This window comes from Hyla sarda, chromosome 4 (genome assembly GCF_029499605.1).
Source record: "Hyla sarda isolate aHylSar1 chromosome 4, aHylSar1.hap1, whole genome shotgun sequence".
In the NCBI taxonomy this organism is placed as follows: domain Eukaryota; kingdom Metazoa; phylum Chordata; class Amphibia; order Anura; family Hylidae; genus Hyla; species Hyla sarda.
The window spans coordinates 225,143,576-225,166,712 of NC_079192.1; the positions used below are offsets into that span (position 1 = coordinate 225,143,576).

The 23,137-nt window shown below is 41.2% G+C and overlaps 1 protein-coding gene across 4 annotated transcripts in view; it reads right to left on the reverse strand.

Annotated features, from left to right (window-relative positions):
* The window catches only part of CELSR1 (cadherin EGF LAG seven-pass G-type receptor 1), a 174,727-nt gene that overhangs the window by 34,689 nt on the left and 116,901 nt on the right, over positions 1-23,137 (reverse strand). For all 4 annotated transcript variants that reach the window (XM_056573691.1, XM_056573690.1, XM_056573689.1 and 1 more), the window contains exons 6-15: positions 9,940-10,097; positions 9,625-9,788; positions 8,417-8,542; positions 7,177-7,343; positions 4,539-4,724; positions 3,744-3,857; positions 3,262-3,436; positions 1,229-1,370; positions 988-1,108; positions 519-702 (exon numbers count right to left, since the gene is read on the reverse strand). In XM_056573691.1, the coding sequence (XP_056429666.1) occupies positions 519-702; positions 988-1,108; positions 1,229-1,370; positions 3,262-3,436; positions 3,744-3,857; positions 4,539-4,724; positions 7,177-7,343; positions 8,417-8,542; positions 9,625-9,788; positions 9,940-10,097 (1,537 nt within the window). The remainder of the gene's footprint in view (positions 1-518; positions 703-987; positions 1,109-1,228; positions 1,371-3,261; positions 3,437-3,743; positions 3,858-4,538; positions 4,725-7,176; positions 7,344-8,416; positions 8,543-9,624; positions 9,789-9,939; positions 10,098-23,137) is intronic.

Below are 23,137 nucleotides of genomic sequence, written 5' to 3' on the forward strand. Positions count from 1 at the left end.
AATGGCAGCATTGTAGATAAAATGATAACTGCGTGTTGTACAAGTATGTATTACAATTAGGATACAGAACCACAATGGTGAAAAGACAACACCAAGGCAGACAGACTCTCTTTCAGTGTACAACAACATTTCATTTCTTGTCACCCTCTACTGTTCATGAGCCAAGAACAATAAAAGTGTCATAGACTCTGCAGCTGTTCACTGTTGAGTCATCATGTTCCAAAAAGGGTTTAAAATAACAAAACCATAAGTCGCCTGTATTGATTTAGTAGGAACGCTGGTCATGGAAACACATATGGTTTCCTCTCGTGAGATAATTGTAGAAATACATAAAATCCCTATGGAAAACTTCTATATGTATGTCGGAAACAAGTATTACCGATGGTGTGTGAACACAAGATAGAAAGTGACACAATATTATACATTCAATATAAGCAATTACTAGTGGTATGTGCTGCAAGCGATGACATGACCTAGCAAAAAGGGCAATGCTTTTGAGTTTTATTTCCCATCAATACCTTCACAGCCGTCATTGGTGACCTCAGCGAAAGGATTGTCACAGCGGTTACACTGGTGCCCGATTACGCCAGGCTTGCATGGGCATTGTCCAGTCTCCATGTCACAACCACGTTCATATGCTCCTGAAGGGAAGCAGTCACAGGGGTAACAAGTGTCACTGTCTTGGGGCCTGTAGTAATTGTCCTGCAAAAAGAATACAAAAAGTCTAATTGAAAAGACATTTATTTTTTCAGATCTTTTTTATAGTGCTTCCAGAGCATGATCATTCAAGATAGAATCATACTTATAATAATTGGGATTAGAGATACACTGTGTTATGTAACTCATAATATACTGTATTTTAGGACTCCGAACTGAGGAATCTTCACAGACTTGTATGACATTATCTATATACACATGAAAGATTACTGTAATACGTGATTTAATGTATGATAGAAAATCCGGTAAGAAATTCTAACACCTCCTCACCTTACACCGGCATTCTCCATTTGTCTTATTACAGTCAGGGTCGAATCCTTTACTGACATCACAATTACAGGGTCCACAAACAGGATTCCCCCACCAGCCTCTAGGACATGGCAAATCCACCCTAAATTGGGAGATAAAAAGTCAGTCCAAATCTAAACATCAACAATGTGGATTAACTGCCCAGTTTGAAGTCAGAAAACGTATTAAGATGTAAAGGACTAAGTTGTAGCTTCTGTCTTACTTGTTCTCACAGTATTGTCCATAGTAGCCTGTTCCGCATTCACACGTGTATCCATGAGAAGAGCTTGGCTTTCGAGCACAAGTAGAGACATGCTCACAAGGGTTCAGGCTGCACACATCTAAACAGTCTTTCCCAAAGAACCCTAAAGGAAAGTAGAGGATTCAGTTACATGTGCTGCTGGGCAGATGCCATATCAAGGAAAGACACTTTTCAAATGACTGGGTGTATATCCATATGATGCCACATATATTTTATAGGTTTGCGAGGAGTGAAGATCGGTCATTAGACTCATCTGAGCAGAAAACAAAATCTGTGAACATCCCAAAGTTCATACTAGTTCACTTTATTTTATAACGTATATATATGATCAGTTACCACAATCTACAGCAGAGATAGATTTGTGCACAGTTTTTACTATTTTTTTTTATTTGGCATGGAGGCTAAAAGCAGTGAACTTCTTATACCCTTAACAATTTTATATCTGTGGGATAGTGAATATGAAATGTTAGCCTTGATATGTTTGAAGATCGTTATGCCTTGAGTTTAACTATTCATAGTAGAATCTTCTTCATAATCCTAGCCTACAAAATATTTACTAAAGTTCCCTTTTAGTGATGTGGATGAAAAACATATGGCTGGGGAGAAAACTTCAAAAGGGAGTCTCAAAAAGTCAATGTTGTCCATGTACACTATTAGGGCACATGAACATCTTAGAAGACTGGGCCTACTCCATGCATTACATGCTGGGACGCTGCATGTGAAATGTAATACGAGAGGTAGGTGCCTCCCATTGCTTCCAGTGGCTCTACTGGTCTCTGCACTGCTTCTGTTTACAAAGTTGCTCCTAATGCAACAAAATTTACCAATGGCTTTTCTTCAAAAGTTTTTTTTTCCAAATATATGACCAGACAAAAAGAGTACAAAAGGCTGTAGTGAAAACAATTGGCACTGGCAACAAAGTAAGGGTGGGTTCACACCACGATTTTCTATACAGTTTTTGGATAAGTTTAAAGAAAAAAAAAAACGTATGCAACCGTACAGCAAACCGTGGCCATAGACTTTCCATTCAAAACCGTATGCACCATATTATATACGGTTGTCTCTGTTTTTCACACCACACGATTTTGAACTTTTTTTTTCTGGACAGAAAACCGTGACCTACCACGGTTTTTGGTCCAGGTGAAAAACCGTATTGACCCGTATATGTTTTTTTTTTTTAACATGGGAGTCAATGGGAACCGTATCTGTGTACAGTTCCATCCAGTTTTTACCATACGGTTTTTGACTTTGCACAGTTTTTTTTCTTGGAATTTCAATAAAACAAGTGAAACTTTATTCATAATGGAGTGAAAAGTTCAAAACGTATACGTTTTTTTTCTTAAGAAACGGATGCAACCGGACATCACTTTTCAAACCGTATACAGATAAAACTTACACACGTTTTGATACAGTTTAGTCAGGTTATGAGGAATCCGTTTTTTATTAAATCAAAAACCTGATAAAAAAAACTGTATTGCAAAAACGTGGTGTGAACCTACCCTAACACATGTATATGTCCAGGTGGAGAGAGAGGAGGTAATAACCCAGCGTAGATCACTAGTGGTGCATCACGTCTAAAGAATCAAATGTAGACACAGGTAACATAAGAAAAGAAAGAAGCGGAGCACTCGATCGCTGGTCTTCAATTCAAATTCTATTGACGGAGGTCCTGTTACCGGTGACTTTTGAAGGGAGGCGAAGATGGATTAGGGGGGAGCTCGGACGATGTCCATATCGCGCCAATGGGCGCCTTGTCAGGCCGTACAGCCTGACGAGGCGCCCATTGGCGCGATACGGACCACGGCCGCTGTCCGAGCTGCAAAAGTCACCGGTAACAGGACCTCCATCAATAGAATTTGAATTGAAGACCAGCGATCGTGTGAGTGCTCCGCTTCTTTCTTTCCTTATGCTACTTGTGTCTACATTTTTTCCAAATATGTTTTCCATTTTGCAATGTTTTTCTACAAATGCTAATTGTATGAGGCAAGTCTCACCTGGCTCACAGTTGCAAGTAAAACTATCCCACTCATCAGTGCAGTCACTGTTATATGGACATGGATTGGCATCGCAAGGATTGTCCACTTCACAGCCACTTTCCACGTTGATAATCTCAGCTTTGTTCATGTTAAGGGTAGCTATATTTGTTGATGTTTCTCCCATTCTTACTCCCTAAAGGAAATTGAAACAAGGTGTTTACATCAAAGACCCCTGTATGACAATGATATTTTATGGTCATTTATGTTATTTTGACATCTACTGAAGAAAAAGCAAATATTTGGTCATCCAAAAAAAATCAAACATAACTAAAGATTTTTAATATGTCTTAATGCAAATTAAATGTTCCCCTCCTTACAAAGAGTAAGTATTAAGAGTAATAACGACCTTGTTGATGACCACGGAAATACAAAGATACTTTACTATTTAGTAAAGGAGCATAATTATTAAAGTACAACATTTTGTATAACATAAGAGTTACCTTCATGCAGCCAGTAAAGCCCTGGGTTACAAGGCCGTTTGCATCAGACAAGCCACCTACAAAGATAGCCTTCAGCTTGAGGCCTGGCAGATCATTGCCAATTTCCACAGAGTTCTGTCAATACATAGAGGAAAGCGTGTAAGCAAAGTTATCTATTTTGTCAGTGGAGTCAGTAATACTGTTCTTAAGATTCAGTTGCTCGTCAGGGTTAAAGGGGTACTCCGCCCCCTAGACATCTTATCCCCTATCCAAGTATAGGGATAAGATGTCTGATCGCAGGGGTCCTGCTGCTGGGGACCCCCGCAATCTCTCCTGCAGCCCCCGAGTCTTCAGCTCTCCAGAGCTACATTTGCTCCATGGCTGATGACTCACGATACAGGGACCGGAGGTTCGTGAAGTCTTGGCTCAGCCCCCTCATTACATCATGCCCCGCCCCCTTAATGCAAGTCTATGGGATGAGGGCGTAACTGTTTCCACGCCCCCTCCCATAGACTTGCATTATGGGAGCGGGGCACAACGTCACGAGGGGCGGAGCCATGACATCACGAACCGCTGGCCCCTGTCATCAGCCACGGAGCAAACTTAGCTTCGGAGAGCTGATGACTCGGGGGGCTGCAGGAGAGATCACAGTGGTGCCCAGCAGCAGGACCCCTGCGATCAGACATCTTATCCCCTATCCTTGGATAGGGGATAAGATGTCTAGGGGTGGAGTACCTCTTTAATAAAACTAGACATACAGAAAGAACTTATACACAAGAGGCCAAAGGGTTAACTATAAAGGATGATTATCTTTACCTGATAAACTCCATAGTCCAGATACATGATAGCTAAATACTTGATGTCCTTCCCATCCTTAGAACTTTTCAGCTCTATGAGCAGGTGATGCCATTCACCATCACTGACCCTCATCTGCAGGATCTTCATACCGGCTACACGAGTGAAACCACTGTATACCTCAAAGTCGAGGTAACTGTTCAAAATCTGTATGAAAATAATAGCATTAACACTTTATAATGTATGTGAGTTTAGTTAATGTATACTATGGCATGTTATTCAGTGTTTCTCAGACTGCAATTGCACATAAGTTCTCTGTGGGCATCCCAAATATAATCCAAAATGCAACAGATGTTGAAATATTTGAAGAAATTGGTGCATGCCATGACACAAGGCTTCTGTTGCTGGGCATGCTACACTGATAGTTTAACATATTCATTTGTAGTCATTAGTTTTTCATAAAACAAATCTGCTTATTCTATTTATAAATATACATGCAAATAGTATATGCAGGTTTTTCCGAACTAGAAGTCAGTCAGCACATGGTGCTGGTTGTTAGGTGGGTTTTCCCTGCAGCATTCTGTTCCATAAAGAAGCATTTCCATTAACAGACTACATTTATCTGCTATTTATTATGAGTAGATAAACACTAGTGGGTTCTGATTGTATTTATTTCAGCTTCCTTACTGTGTACAAAAATTAGACAAGGCAGACATATTGCTCTAAATAAAATTGGAAGCAAATCTGTTGATATTAGCAGTAATATACAGTGGGGCAAAAAAGCATTTAGTCAGCCACCAATTGTGCAAGTTCTTCCACTTAAAAAGATGAGAGAGGCCTGTAATTTTCATCATAGGTATACCCCAACTATGAGAGACATAATGAGAAAAAAAATACATAAAATCACATTGTCTGATTTTTAAAGAATTTATTTGCAAATTAAGGTGGAAAATAAGTATTTGGTCAAAACAAAAGTTCATCTCAATACTTTGTTATATACCCTTTGTTGGCAATGAGAGAGGTAAAACGTTTTCTGTAAGTCTTCACAAGGTTTTCACAAACTGTTGCTGGTATTTTGGCCCATTCATCCATGCAGATCTCCTCTGAAGCAGTGATGTTTTGGGGCTGTCGCTGGGCTACACAGACTTTGAACTCCCTCCAAAGGTTTTCTATGTGGTTAAGATCTGGAGACTGGCTAGGCCACTCCAGGACTTTCTTATGAAGCCACTCCTTCGTTGCCCGAGCGGTGTGTGTTTGGGATCATTGTCATGCTGGAAGGCCCAGCCACGTTTCATCTCCAATGCCCTTGTTGACGGAAGGAGGTTTTCACTCAAAATCTCATGATACATGGCCCCATTCATTTTTTCCTTTACACGGATCAGTCGTCCTGGTCCCTGGTTTCCACCCCCATGCTTCACAGTAGGTGTGGTGTTCTTTGGATGCAACTCAGCATTCTTTCTCCTCCAAACATGATGAGTTGAGTTTTTACCAAAAAGTTCTACTTTGGTTTCATCTGACCATATGGCATTCTCCCAATACTCTTCTGGATCATCCAAATGCTCTCTAGAAAACTTCAGACGGGCCCGGACATGTACTGGCTTAAGCAGAGAGACACATCTGGCACTGCATAATTTGAGTCCCTCGTGGCGTAGCGTGTTACTGATGGTAACTTTGTTACTTTGGTCCCAGCTCTCTGCAGGTCATTCACTAGGTCCCCCTGTGTGGTTCTGGCATTTTTGCTCAAGGGGTGAGATCTTGCGTGCAGCAACAGATCGAGGGAGATTATCAGTGTTCTTGTATGTCTTCCATTTTCTAATAATTGCTCCCACAGTTTATTTATTCACACCAAGCTGCTTGCCTATTGCGGATTCAGTCTTCCCAGCCTGGTGCAGGTCTACAATTTTGTTTCTGGTATCCTTCGACAGCTCTTTGGTCTTGGCCATAGTGGAGTTTGGAGTGTGACTGTTAGAGGTTGTGGACAGGTGTCTTTTAGGGTATGTTCACACTATGGAGTTTGAACGGAAATACTTTGGCGGTAGGACCGTGCGGCACTGCGCAGTCACCATTGACAGCTATGTAGTGCTCGCGGTCTTCCGCGCAAAGAATGAACATGTTCTTTCTTTGCGCGGAACAATTTCAGCGGCAGAATTGTCCGCCGCTGAAATTGCTCAGTGTGAACGGGTTTCGCGGAAACCCATTCACACTGATGTTTATGTTCACAGCGTGTAATTCCGATCGCAGAATTCCGCAGGAATTATGTAGTGTGAACATACCCACATACTGATAACAAGTTCAAACAGGTGCCATTAATACAGGTAACGAGTGGAGGACAGAGGAGACTCTTAAAGAAGAAGTTACAGGTTTGTGAGAGCCAGAAAACTTGCTTGTTTGTAGGTGACAAAATACTTATTTTCCACCATCATTTGAAAATAAAATCAGACCATGTGATTTTATGGATTTTTTTTTCTCATTATGTCTCTCATAGTTGAGGTATACCTATGATGAAAATTACAGGTCTCTCTCATCTTTTTAAGTGGGAGAACTTGCACAATTGGAGGCTGACTAAATACTTTTTTGCCCCACTGTATCACATATGTGATGTTAAAAAATTATTGCTCAGCCTTGCTCTATACTTACACTTTAATATTTGGGTATTTACCTGGATGTTAATCTTTGTTGAAGAACCAGCATTGGCCTGCATCAATATGCCACTTGTTTGCCGAGTTCTAAACATTATCCCAATGAACCATGGTACAGATACTGTAGCATCCAACTCAGGCCATATAACAATTCCATCTCCTTGGAACCGTTGTGGAAATGGCATTACTGAAAATACATTATTAGAAGAAATTGTAAAGATGAACAAAACAGTGAAAAAATAGAGTGTAATGGATTTTGGGCAACAACTCAACATATATACTGAAAATAATTGCACAAATTGCTACTACCGTAGTAGTAATAATAATGATGATAATGTCACGGTAATATCATTTTTGAACTCCAAAGCAATAAAATTACATGGCGCATTACCAGCCTTATTTGTAGGTCTCTGGTACATTTACACAAATATTAAAGAATCATTTTTTGATTGGCCATAACACAATAAGAAAACAAAAGAACAGAGGTCCGGTGTAGTGGAAGTTTATTCATCTACATAGACACACACGTCAAGGCAGGTGCACAGGAAGTGATGCATTTAAGATAGAAGGCTCAGGGTGTGCCTTATACTTGCAACACATCACTTCCTGCTTTCTCATATTCTAACTGATGTCTTGCACCTGTCCATCTGAGGCTGCATTCACACCACGTTTTGTACATACGGGTGCCGGATCCGGCGGGGGGAGGGGCAAACCGAGCGCTCCCGTACCCCAGGCCGGATCAGCCCGTGACTCCATTTACTTTAATGACCCGACCGGAGTCAAACGGTGATTCCGGTCAGCTCAGTTTTGACCCATATGCGGTTTCCTGACCGGACCTAAAGCCGTAGTTTACTATGGTTTTAGGTCCGGTCCAAAACCGCATACGGGTCAAAACTGAGCTGACCGGAATCACCGTTTGACTCCGGTCGGGTCATTAAAGTAAATGGAGTCACGGGCTGATCCGGCCGGGGTACGGGAGCGCCTGGTTTGCCCCACCCCCCGCCGGATCTGGCACCCGTATGTACAAAACGTGGTGTGAATGCACCCTGAGGCTGTCTGTGGGAGCTGATGTGGACTCTCTTTTCTATCTGAGAATTAATGACCAGAAAGGGTGTTCTGGTTTGAATTCATTGTGAAAATATGTAAAACGGAAGGCATTCTAAATCTGTCAAAAACAGTGAATCAAAAGCTGCTCTTAACCCACAAGAGCCAATACACTGCTTACTAAACACCTGCAGTAAGGAAAATAGCAGCACGTACCTTGTTCACAATTTTTCCCTCCATAATGCAAAGGACAGTCGCAGGAGTATGTGTTCCACTTATTAACACAGGTCCCCTGGTTCTGACATACATTGGTATCACAATAATTTCGCTTTGCAGAACAACCTTGGAATGAAATGGAAAATGAATGCACTACAACTTGTATTGTCATGACAAGCACCCAACAAATCATGTTTAAAACCTCAAATAAAATAAAAAAAATACAATTTAATGGTGCAAAATATTTGTCAAATTTTGTATTTCTTTCTGCTTGACTCTCAAGGATATTGGGGGAATTATTAAGGGTGGTGTAGGTGAAGGATTTTTCTACACCATTAATTTGTGTGGTGGTAATGTGTATGTGCACCAAATGTATTAAATGGTTGCATGACAAGTGAGAAATATGCTGCTAGTACACATTTAAAAATAAAAAAAACACATCACTTTGGATTGTTCCTCCTCTGTAACTTTTTCTGTGACTTTTTAAACTGTTGTGACCATTTGTGCTAATTTTTACTAATGTTGTCCACAGCCAGTTTTGTAAACTAGGTCAGGGCTGGTGAAGATTTGAGACAAATTAAGGGCTTTGCGGCTTTTTGCCAAAATTTGCACATGATAAATTCAAGACCACTGCAGAAAAACAACTTGATATCGACATACCAACACAACAAGAAATTTTTCTATTTGAAAAGTCGCAAAAAAGTAACTGCAACAAATGAGCAAAATTTTGAGCAAAAAAATAAAGGCAAGGCTGTAAGCCAGGTGGCCGCCGCTCTGGGATCCATGAGCTAAATTCATCGTATGCAAATAACCATATAGTTTAAAAAATAAAATTAAAAAAAAGGTTGGTGCTGCCACAATGCTCCAAGAAATTACAGAGATATCTTCAAGCAATTGAAAGAATAATAAGACTACTTCAATGAAGATTATCCCTAGAGGTTTTTTTTTGTTTACTTTTTAATGATATGGTCATTTAACACAAATAATAAATGTGCCTTGTTTGGATTTCCTGTTTTTTTTCCTCATGTTATTCTAGCTATTTGCCTTTATTAACTTAATATTAATAAATTACGGTAATGTTCTCTGATTTGTAATGATTATTTTAGGCGTCCACTCTCTGTTTAACCCCTTTCACCTTAGCTAATTAAATATTTTTAAAAACCACATAAAAAATGATAAGCAAAAGTTTAGCATTCTAAATAAGTTACCTGGCAAAGTGCCATTGTTGGCTATAAAACTAGCCATGTCTACTGGTCTACTGTCAATTGTTAGATTTCTCATGCAGCCAATAAACTGCCTGTTCTGTACAGGGAAATCCTCGGGCAAATCCGGAACACCTCCGAGCAACAATGGTCCAGTTAAGTCGAGAGACCTAGAAAAGCAGGTTATACATTAATTACACTCATGGCAACTATGTAATTGTTACTGACCAACACTAAATTATTAATGACTATCATTAATTCCTAAACAGAAAAAACATTTACACATATATATATATATGACGAACAAGAATATTAACTTACTTCTTGGATCCAGTTTGGGTCCCCTGAGCAGCACATGTGTAGTTCTTGATAAGGTTCCCAAACCTTATAGCTACGGCAGTGTCACAGTCATCTACAGTAACTACAGCCACCTTCTCTCCAGATGGACCATGAGGAATACCTAGCCTTCCAATGTTGGGCTGGAAGAAAACAAGGACATTCATATTAAGCACCACTGCAAGACATAACGTGAGTTATACCTTCAAATACATCATTGTACAATACAAGAAAATGTGCAGAAGAGACAGGTAACGTCTGGGAAAATATCTGTAAAAGATTTATTGAATTCATTGCCTACTTTTGACCCAACCATGGCTAAGAATAGTTTGATTTATTTCTTTTTAAACACCCTCAGGGTACATCACACATACAGGATCCTGCCCAGATTTGATGCTCAGGATTTGTAACTGCCGATTAGAAGCTGTGCTCAGTCATATAGTTTATATTGGAATCTGCAGCAGAAAATCTGCATACGGGTGAACATACCCTAAAGGTGAATAGTTCATTGACTTCTAAAGCTGCGGAACTGGGTCTGGACAATGTTTTCAATAGGAAAGTGTTGACCAGTTAAACATTCTTTTAGGGAAGTTATGGGATTTACACCAATATTAGCCTCTTTGTAAAGCAAGTTTTACAAGTGCCTGGTAGACTGTATGTGCTCCTGGTGTCTCAAGAGCCACTGGTATGTCACGCTTAAATGACTGACCATTGACAGTAAGCTTTATAGATGGGCCTATCACTGTGACAAATAATTGCATTATTGTCCATTAAAGTATTCACACCTACAAACATGCCATTAGGAATAAACATAAAAGCATTTTTATATAATATACTTCTAGCTATAAATACTAACTACCATGATCTTTAGGGACAGATTATTAAAATTTTCCTGCTATAAGGTCTTAGTAAAGCTACTGTTTATATATGGCCTATTATTTAACCCAATGTTCCATTTGTACAGAAATAATTATTATAGTTGAAAAATTGTTTTAGCAGAATAACTCACATACAACAGTTAAGCATTATGGGCTCGAGAAGAGTTTTAAATCATAGATGGTTTTTCCAAAATAAAATTATTTTAATCCGGAGCATACCGGTATATTCCCCAAGACCTACAGAGCCGTTAGAGCAGCTTTAGAAACGGGACTTTTGGCTGCAGCCACTACTATTGTTTTTATTACATTACAAATAAAGCAATTTGTCCTTTCACCTAATAGTAACCATATATATGTAGATTATTTCTGTGCTTACTATATTTTTATTACCTACAGGAAAATAATATGTTTGTACAGTGGTGAAAACAGGGCTGTGCAGGCCTAACACAGTCAGGTGGAAAGCTTACATTCATTTCAGCAACTAATACTGGCAAATTTAGCAGTCCAAAAAAAGATAGATTAAAGAGATATATATAAAAAATGATATATATTTTTTCATACATGTGGATTAATGCCAATAAGTGTTTAAGTACTGCCTTGATAACACAAGTAACAGTACCGAACTGCTCAATGAAAGCTACAAGGAACAATGATCCCCTTTATTGTAGACGGCTAGAAGGAACAGAGCCTTTCTAATAGTCACGCTCTGTAGTTTCTGTGCAACCCCTACCTGTATTTCAGGTAAAACAGAGCAAAGCGCTCAAGTAATTGTTTCCTTCTGTTCAGGGAGATTTGGCATTCTTGTACAAAAGGTGTAAATGAAACTGCTAGAAGATGACCTATCAGTTCTCCAGTCATGTGTGCCTTAGTCATTTATGCATTCCTTATTAAAAACAATTCTGTGGCATCTACTTTTATCTCTATGCACTGTGTCACTCTTTGTTATTTCTCCTAAATGTTTATGCAGAAATTGACAATTGGGTGTTACCACTCTCCTTGTGAAAGAAGGTGTTTCCCTACACAGTCTGATATTGCCAGCACTGATTGGGCGGAGTATGAAAGGGTCATGCCCCCAACTAGGAGCACCTTGCTGTCAATGTATTCGTGTTTCTAGTAGGAATATATGCGGAACAGTACAATATGGAGTTTTGAATAAGCTCTATTATTGGTAGTTCCTAAAGAGAACAAGCATTTACAAAAACACATACGGTAAGACAGCTGATATGTCCTCTAACAAAGAGTGGGGTCAATACATGCAGCGGAATACATTAGTGTAGACAGACATATCCTACTTCAGCCTAAGTAAAGATGATAGAGTGATTTTAAACAAATGATAGGGGATAAGATGTATGATCGTTGGGGGCCCACCGCTGGGGCCCCCCGCGATCTCCGTTGCGCCACCCTAGTCATCCGCTAATGGAGCAAACTCCTCTCCGTGCCAAATGACTGGCAACTACAGCCACCACGTCCCCTCCATTCATGTCTATGGGAGGAGGCGTGATGGCTACTACGTAGACATGAATGGAGGGCGCGTGGCGTGATGACACGAACACGAAGGCTCCAAGCCTCCGTGTTCTGGAGGCCACCGCTGGGACCCTCGTGATCAGACATATTATCCCCTATCCTTTTGATAGGGGTATGATGTTTATCAGTGGAGTACCCCTTTAATTCCATGAATAGTTTGCTTAAAACTCCATGGTTAAAATGGTAGTACACATTCTGCTAACAAATAGAAAAGCGCTAAAAACGAAGGCTCCTAGTATATCTAGAAGCATACACCTTTTTATAAATTTGCTTAAAATCCCTCTATCATCTTTACTTAGGCTGACGTGGATATGTCTGTCTACACTAATCTATTCCACTGCATGTATTGCCCCCACTGTTTACTAGAGGACATAGCAGCTGTCTTAATGTATTTCATATGTATTTGTATGTGTAACGTATGTATTTCGGCGGAGTACCCCTTTAACATATACAATGAAAACTGTTGGTATAAAATCTACTCCATACACGTTTAACTAGATGTTGCAATTTTTACACTATTTTCGATAACTAAATGTAAATGTTTCAACCAGTTATTGTGACCCTTTCAAAATAACATGGTATAGGGGCACTGTATCCTCCCCTGAAGAAATGGTTCCTATATATTTTTATACTTATACAACTGTACAGTAAAAAAAATGTATTCTGTACTGACGTTGCATTACTGTCTTCTACAAAACTGATGAAAAGGCATTAATGAATTTAAATCAAGTTTAATAAGAAGGTGTGAAAAATGTCATCTCCGGGTAAAAAGTGAAAACTGATACTAAGAGATGCATGCTAATCCAAAAGAACATCACTGGTATGTAATCTACCTGAAGGCATGGCCAGCAAGATAAAAACAAACAATTGTGGTTGTCCTTCTCCTAAACACCAAGTTTTCTGCTGTACCTGCACTAAATACTATACCCAGACCAATTTGTCAAAATGGAATGAGTAAAGTGACTTACCAGAGAGGTATTTAATATGACTGATGTACATGTCAATAACAAGATAGTAGCAGGTGATGGTCTTCAAATCACTTTCCTACAATGCCTTATAAACAAATGTGATTGGCAGAAAACTCCCAATTCAGTGACTGCGAGTTGGAGCAATGAGTAGCTTCTATGTGTATTGAATTACCCCCTTGGAGCACTCATCTGGCTTAGCTATGTTTCAGCTTGCTGAGCAGCCAAAGGTCTAAGACATACATTTAAGAACCCCAAACTCAACCACTGAGACACAGATCATTTCACTGGAATGCTTCCAAATCGACTAAAACTCATCAGTAAAACACGCACATGAGTCCTGAAGAAAGGGGACGCACAAGTATGGATTCAACTCATGGCTTTCTAAGTTACTCCATATTTATGTACTAGCTACATCTTTAATTATTAATCTGTCCTAACCCTTTTTATTAATCCATACAATGTTATTCTTCCACTATGCTGCCTTACCTATAATGTAGAAATGGCCCAGGATTCAGAAGACCAAGAGATCAGTAGGTATACTGTATAGGCCATATGGACAGTTGCATAAAAAGCTGTTTGTAGGCGAGATTAGACCTGTTCTCTGGACAGCAAGATTTAGCTTAATCTGATTGGGTGTGTGAAGATAAATTATCTATGCTACAATAACAATTGTGTACACACAAGGAGTTAAATAAATACAATTGTCTGGACGACATACTACATATAAAGGTGAATGAACATGCAGAAATAACTTAACCTGAATGGAATAATGTTTGCATCTGGGTTCAAACCATGTTGTAAGAGTATGTCAGAGGTATTTGCCCTAACCTGACAAAAAGTGTTAAAGCGCGCGCTCCGGTCCCCGTCCCTGGACCGGAGCGCCTGCCCCCTCGGCCTTTTGCCCTGGGAACCCGGCGTCTCCCGGTCAGTCACACTCCGGGTTCCCTTGTGTCTGGGACGCGGCTGCCGTGACGGCTGGCCCCCGTTCACGCGCCACGTCCCAGCTCCACTCACCTGGCTCCCCGCTCCTTGCGCCGTCCTTCTCTGCCTCCCGGCACGTGCGGCCCCGCTATCTAGGGCGCGCGTGCGCCGCCTTCAGTAAATTTAAATGGCCAACGCACCGGTAATTGGTGCGCTGGTTCCTCACTTCTCCTGCCTTCCCTATAAGAGGCACCTGCCCCTTCCTGCTCTTGCCGGATCTTTGTGCCCTAGTGCCTCTGAGAAAGCGTTCCTATAGTGTGTATTGCCTTGCCTGTTGCCGAACCCGTTGCTACTGCCTACTCGCCTGTGAACCCTTGCCGCCTGCCCTGACCTCTGCTCCTGCCTGCTCCCTGTGTACCACGCAATATCAGCTGCCTGAGAGGTTGAGTTGCTACTGGAGGATACGACCTGGTGGTTACCGCCGCAGCAAGACCATCCTGCCTTGCGGTGGGCTCTGGTGAAAACCAGTAACCACTTAGAACCGGTCCTCTGGTACAACCCGCGTCATCGCCTCTCAGGTCCAGAGGATCCACTACCAGTCCTGCCGGTACGTCACAAAAAGGCATACTGGCGCTTCAGCATACTCGCAGACGGTCTATTGGGTTTAATGGACCAAACATAGTCAACTATTAGCTAGGTTTTGTTTATTTTTGGCATTTATAAACATGTATTTTACAGGACTCAAACGCATGGTCTGCTGCTTTATTTTATTTTTTTTATTTTTTTTGTGCAGCAAAGTAAATGCATACATGCAAACAAAAAAATTATAATAATAAATAGACCAAACATAGTCACTAGTTGACTAAGTTGATCAATTAAACTTACTGGGCTACTGTATAAGGCTAAGTTTACACTGTGTAAAATGTTACAACATTTTGGGAATTTTTTCTGTTCGCAATTAGCTGCAAAACAAAAAAAAACATATTTCATGAAATTTGACACAGTGAGAACTTAGCCTAAGACAGCTTTTCTATATGACACACTGCTGGAAAGTAGCATGAACTGAGCCTAAAGGCAGGTCTTTGTGGCCTAATTTTGTCTCTTATGACTCTTGTATGAAGAGACCCATTGACCCCTGAGTAGTGGCTTTCCTGATATGTCTGGCTCTAGAGACAAAACATTTCTGGTTCGGAGTTATATAAAACAAGAGATGTGGAAGTCTGTGAGATAAGTACTCCTCAAGTGAATTCGACAAGTCTTCTCATGAAGACCAAATGTTGAGTCCTCCCAGAATTTGTAACATCACATAAGGAAAGCACCGTTCCCTTTATTGTATCCTAAACATTTAAAGATCTATTCTCAGTTGTGTAAATGGCCTGCTTTGTTTTTACCCAAGAAGCAATGCAAAACATTGCTTGTGACTGATAAACCAGCCAAGAATTATTCCAGAGAAGTCAGGATGACAGAGAAGAAATCTTCACTGATAGTAGAAATGAGTAAAACAATAGTTTATACATTGTATTTGTTTTTGGTCAGACCAAAAATCCTTGGAAAGAGAAAGCTCTTTATCTGTATGGTGACTATAAAGCCACTGTAGCATGTTACAATAAAGTATATACACTGTAGCATGTTACAATAAAGTATATATACACTGTAGCATGTTACAATAAAGTATATACACTGTAGCATGTTACAATAAAGTATATATACACTGTAGCATGTTACAATAAAGTATATACACTGTAGCATGTTACAATAAAGTATATACACTGTAGCATGTTACAGTAAAGTATATATACACTGTAGCATGTTACAATAAAGTATATACACTGTAGAATGTTACAATAAAGTATATACACCATAGCATGTTACAATAAAGTATATATACACTGTAGCATGTTACAATAAAGTATATACACTGTAGCATGTTACAATAAAGTATATACACTGTAGCATGTTACAATAAAGTATATACACTGTAGCATGTTACAATAAAGTATATATACACTGTAGCATGTTACAATAAAGTATATACACTGTAGCATGTTACAATAAAGTATATATACACTGTAGCATGTTACAATAAAGTATATACACTGTAGCATGTTACAATAAAGTATACACACTGTAGCATGTTACAATAAAGTATATACACTGTAGCATGTTACAATAAAGTATATACACTGTAGCATGTTACAATAAAGTATATACACTGTAGCATGTTACAATAAAGTATATACACTGTAGCATGTTACAATAAAGTATATACACTGTAGCATGTTACAATAAAGTATATACACTGTAGCATGTTACAATAAAGTATATATACACTGTAGCATGTTACAATAAAGTATATACACTGTAGCATGTTACAATAAAGTATACACACTGTAGCATGTTACAATAAAGTATATACACTGTAGCATGTTACAATAAAGTATATACACTGTAGCATGTTACAATAAAGTATATACACTGTAGCATGTTACAATAAAGTATATATACACTGTAGCATGTTACAATAAAGTATATACACTGTAGCATGTTACAATAAAGTATATATACACTGTAGCATGTTACAATAAAGTATACACACTGTAGCATGTTACAATAAAGTATACACACTGTAGCATGTTACAATAAAGTATATACACTGTAGCATGTTACAATAAAGTATATACACTGTAGCATGTTACAATAAAGTATATATACACTGTAGCATGTTACAATAAAGTATATACACTGTAGCATGTTACAATAAAGTATATACACTGTAGCATGTTACAATAAAGTATATACACTGTAGCATGTTACAATAAAGTATACACACTGTAGCATGTTACAATAAAGTATATACACTGTAGCATGTTACAATAAAGTATACACACTGTAGCATGTTACAATAAAGTACAGTGGTCCCTCAACATACGATGGTAATCCGTTCCAAACGGACCATCGTTTATTGAAACCATCGTATGTTGAGGGATCTGTGCAATGTAAAGTATAGGACAGTGGTCTACAACTTGCGGACCTCCAGATGTTGCAAACGGCTGTCTGGGCATGCTGGGAGTTGTAGTTTTGCAACATCTGGAGGTCCGCAGATTGAAGACCACTGTATTGGAGGTTATACTCGCGTGTTCCTGCCGCTCCGGACCGTCACCACTCGTCACCGCTGCCCTGGATGTCACCCTCCATCGCTGTTGTCACTTCCCCGAGGTGTCCCCGATGCTCCGGCAAGGCCTCTCCTTCCCTGGCATCCGCGCTCTCTGTCGTCGCCATCACGTGACTATGCACGCCGCTCCTATTGGATGACGGGACGGCGTGCGCAGCGACGTGATGACAACGATGGAGAGCGCCAACGATGCAGGGGATCCCGAAGAGGACGCGCTGGAGTCCCGAGGACAGGTAAGTGATCGTCAGCGGACCACACGGGGCACCGTAAACGGCTATCCAGGGGCAGCTGAAGCAGTCTGCGCTGCCGGATAGCCATTTATGCGATGGCCCCGACATACAAAAGCATTGTATGTTGATGCTGCCTTCAACATGTTGAAATGATCGTATGTCGGGGGGTCACTGTATATACACTGTAGCATGGTTATCACTCTCATGTTGTGTAGGGAGCACAGAAAATGTTTGCATTGTTGGCAGAGTGTGGATTAGGACCTAATGGGACCTGTCATCTGAGGTGTCACAGACCTCAGATGAGAAAGGAAAAAAATGATACTTTTGCACGCCATAAATTGTTCCGAGGTGATTAACTTCAAACAGGAAAAAAACAAGACATGTGTTTGCCTGTTACGTTGTATTTAATTCGGAGTTTTCATGTAGACTACAGAGTGAAGGTTTGCCTCATTGTTATTTTGGCTTGTCATGACAACACCAAAGCTTAAAATCCAAAAGGCAAATCCCTAAGACAGACAGAAAAAATATAATTACTGGCAATGTAAGTGCTGATGTGACTGCATTATAGTTAGGAAAGGCTTGCAGCATAGGCTGGGCGTTATAATGTGCTTCTGAGCCCTGGAGGACCACCAACGGTCACCAGCTTGACTTCAAGGGACTGGCTGTCAATTTCAGTGCGGTGAACATATGCTATTACATACAAGAAAGATTACTTTTCACATTTGTAATGCTATATGTCCTACAGATAAATCTGCAATTCATTCTGGTTATTTTCCCCCTTCGGTTTCCTTTAATAACCTTTTTCTAGATTATGTTAGTATTAAGGTACATTTGATAAAAACCAAGAGTCCCCAGAAGTTGATGATGTTGATGTTCCTGACAAAAGCACAAAATAGTTTTCTGATCATTTATATTTGCATATTTATTTAAAAAAATCTTGAATCCTTGACATACAGAAGATATGTAGCAATGATGACATTAGCCTGGTATTTGCTATATGCTTATGGGATTCCTTGAAAACCAAGTGCCTATGTAAGGTATTCTCACATAGTATTCACAATAACCTGAGAAAGAGACTGCACCTTATAAGGATGGCAGCTGTTTATGGTGATAAATTGCTAAACTAATCTGAAGTCAAAACAGTAAAGGGCACTGGCTGGAAAAAAAACTACTTTTCAACCTGACTTCTGATGGTGATGGACAGACAACAGCATCTGTATTATGATAATCATGGTACTTAGCATGCCAGGCTGATCGGTATAAAGAAAGAAAGAACAAGCATATACTTCTCATAAACGTTCTTGGATAGGTTCTTCTAACTGAAAAAATCTGCATAATGTTTAAATGCTAATAAAAGCTGTAGCTACTCATACTGCCATAATTTTCTTTTTAATCCATTGGATTATGCAAAAAAAAAATGTTAAAAATTTAAAGGAGCTGCCTACAAAATAAATAAACACTTTAACTTAACCCTGCTCCCTCGTAGTTCCACGATCCTGGCGCCCCATTTCCAGCTGGTCTCTGCTGACAGACTGCTTTAGCAGAGAGCCGCTTTGACAATCAATGGCCACCGTGGTGTCCCGTCTTGGCCAGTGATTGGTGAAATGGCACTGTCAATTCCCCCAGCTATAGATTCTATGCTATATAGGAGTAATATCAGACAGGAGAGAGCACAGAGGAGTCCTATCAGACAGAAGAGAGAGAGAGCAGAGGAGTACTATCAGACCGGAGAGCACAGAGGAGTACTATCAGACAGGAGAGAGTACAGAGGAGTACTATCAGACCGGAGAGCACAGAGGAGTACTATCAGACAGGAGAGAGCACAGAGGAGTCCTATCAGACAGAAGAGAGAGAGAGCAGAGGAGTACTATCAGACCGGAGAGCACAGAGGAGTACTATCAGACAGGAGAGAGTACAGAGGAGTACTATCAGACCGGAGAGCACAGAGGAGTACTATCAGACAGGAGAGAGCACAGAGGAGTCCTATCAGACAGAAGAGAGAGAGAGCAGAGGAGTACTATCAGACCGGAGAGCACAGAGGAGTACTATCAGACAGGAGAGAGTACAGAGGAGTACTATCAGACAGGAGAGAGCACAGAGGAGTGCTATCAGACCGGAGAGCACAGAGGAGTACTATCAGACAGGAGAGAGTACAGAGGAGTACTATCAGACAGGAGAGAGCACAGAGGAGTACTATCAGACAGGAGAGAGCACAGAGGAGTACTATCAGACAGGAGAGAGCACAGAGGAGTGCTATCAGAAAGGAGAGAGCACAGATGAGTGCTATCAGACAGGAGAGAGCACAGAGAAGTACTATCAGACAGGAGAGAGCACAGAGGAGTGCTATCAGACTGGAGAGCACAGAGGAGTGCTGTCAGACAGGAGAGATCACAGAGGAGTGCTATCAGACTGGAGAGAGCACAGAGGAGTACTATCAGACAGGAGAAAGCACAGAGGAGTCCTATCAGACAGGAGAGAGCACAGAGGAGTGCTATCAGACAGGAGTGAGCACAGAGGAGTGCTATCAGACAGGAGAGAGCACAGAGGAGTACTATCAGACAGGAGAGAGCACAGAGGAGTACTATCAGACAGGAGAGAGCACAGAGGAGTACTATCAGACAGGAGAGAACACAGAGGAGTACTATCAGACAGGAGAGAGCACAGAGGAGTGCTATCAGACAGGAGAGAGCACAGAGGAGTACTATCAGACAGGAGAGAGCACAGAGGAGTACTATCAGACAGGAGAGCGCACAGAGGAGTGCTATCAAACAGGGGAGAGCACAGAGGAGTGCTATCAGACAGGAGAGATCACTGAGGAGTGCTATCAGATAGGAGAGAGCACAGAGGAGTACCATCAGACAGGAGAGAGCACAGAGGAGTGCTATCAGACAGGAGAGAGCACAGAGGAATCCTATCAGACAGGAGAGATCAAAGAGGAGTGCTATCAGACAGGAGAGAGTACAGAGGAGTGCTAGCCCACCCTCACTTACTGGACTTTGTCCATGCCTGATTTTATAAGCCATGATTTCTATAAAAAGGAAATACAAATTTCTTATGAAGTATATTAGAAAGGTTAATGTTTTGCCAATATGTACAACATATAAAATGTTTTTGTATTCAACAATGCCCATTTAATATATTTACCATATATACTCGAGTATAAGCCGAGTTTTTCAGCACGATTTTTCGTGCTGAAAACACCCCCCTCGGCTTATACTCGAGTGAACTCCCCCACCCGCAGTGGTCTTCAACCTGCGGACTTCCAGAGGTTTCAAAACTACATCTCCCAGCAAGCCCGGGCAGCCATCGGCTGTCCGGGCTTGCTGGGAGTTGTAGTTTTGAAACCTCCGGAGGTCCGCAGGTTGAAGACCACTGCGGCCTTCAACATCATCCAGCCCCCTCTCACCCCCTTTAGTTCTGAATACTCACCTCCGCTCGGCGCTGGTCCGGTCCTGCAGGACTGTCCGGAGAGGAGGTCGTCCGGTGGGATAGTGGTTCCGGGCGGCTATCTTCACCGGGGAGGCCTCTTCTAAGCGCTTCGGGCCCGGCCTCAGAATAGTCACGTTGCCGTGACAACGACGCAGAGGTGCGTTCACTGCCAACGTACTTCTGCGTCATTGTCAAGGCAACGCCTCTATTCCGGGCCGGAAGCGCGGAGAAGAGGCGCCCCCGGTGAAGATAGCCGCCCGGAACCACTATCCCACCGGACCACCTCCTCACCGGACAGCCCTGCAGGACCGGACCAGCGCCGAGCGGAGGTGAGTACTCAGAACTAAAGGGGGTGAGAGGGGGCTGGATGATGTTGAAGGCCGCAGTGGTCTTCAACCTGCGGACCTCCGGAGGTTTCAAAACTACAACTCCCAGCAAGCCCGGACAGCCGATGGCTGCCCGGGCTTGCTGGGAGTTGTAGTTTTGAAACCTCTGGAGGTCCGCAGGTTGAAGACCACTGAGGGCGAATGATGAGAAGAGGATGATGAAGGGGGGGGGGTGTGGGGATGATGAAGGGGGGTGGGGATGATGAAGGGGGGGTGTGGGATGATTACAAGGGGATGATGAAGGGGGGATGTGTGGGATGATAAGGGGATGATGAAGGGGGGATGTGTGGGATGATGACAAGGGGATGATGAAGGGGGGGTGGGGATGATGAAGGGGGGATGTGTGGGATGATAAGGGGATGATGAAGGGGGGATGTGTGGGATGATGACAAGGGGATGATGAAGGGGGGATGTGTGGGATGATAAGGGGATGATGAAGGGGGGATGTGTGGGATGATAAGGGGATGATGAAGGGGGGATGTGTGGGATGATAAGGGGATGATGAAGGGGGGATGTGTGGGATGATAAGGGGATGATGAAGGGGGGATGTGTGGGATGATGACAAGGGGATGATGATGAGGATGTTAATGACGGGTCTGGATGATTACATGGGGGGATGAGGTATTTCCCACCCTAGGCTTATACTCGAGTCAATAACTTTTCCTGGGATTTTGGGTTGAAATTAGGGGTCTCGGCTTATACTCGGGTCGGCTTATACTCGAGTATATACGGTATATAGATTTTCTGCATAGATGAAATAGACAAGTTATAACTGCTTTTTTCTATATTAGAGAGTTCTCTACAGCCCTTTTAATATCCAAAGGTACAACCAACCTCCTCCTTGGTGACTATAATAGATTTTTATTTAGAATCGGGAGATTTTTCCATAGCTCTGTTCTCCATGCTGCTTTCTATTAAAAAAAAAAATTCTTATACTGTAGAACAGTGTTTTCCAACCAGTGTGCCTCCAGCTGTTGCAAACCTACCACACCCAGCATGCTGGGTGTCATAGTTTTGCTACAGCTGGAGACACACTGGTTCGAAAACACTGCTGTAGATAGTTCACAGAGCAAATCATAGAGCACTGTTCATTAGTGGTGATATTAGTAATGCCATATCATGACCATTATTACAGTGCAATGACTGCACAGCTCCACAGGCCCTTAAGTTTTCTTTTAACATGTAGTTGGTACAGTTAAGAAAAAATCACCACTGTTATATTCTGACTTGTCTGTCTTAATGCTGTAAGAAGAACCGTAAAATATTCCCTACTGGTGTTAAATGACTACTGACCAGGGGGTGTAAATGTTATAGATAGTATATTTAAAAAAAAAAATCTAGAATCATTAAATTCTTGCACGGTGGGGTAGCTTTATGTATAAGGGGCATTTGATGACATCTTGACTAGGTAAAAATATTCTATAATTCATAAGCATGAATATTTTACACCCCCTAAATAAATAAAGTCAATGCAATCATCTAGGAACAGAGAAATGCATGAAAAAATTGATGTGGAAAACTGCAAGACATTATTTCTCCTGTCGAATGCCACTGGAATCAAGAACATCTGTCAACATAAAGCTTGTTCTTTCTAGTAACTTCACACTATTTAATAGCAAAATGTTGGAGCACCTGAACATAACCACATATGTAGCGCTTGGATGGCGCAATCTGT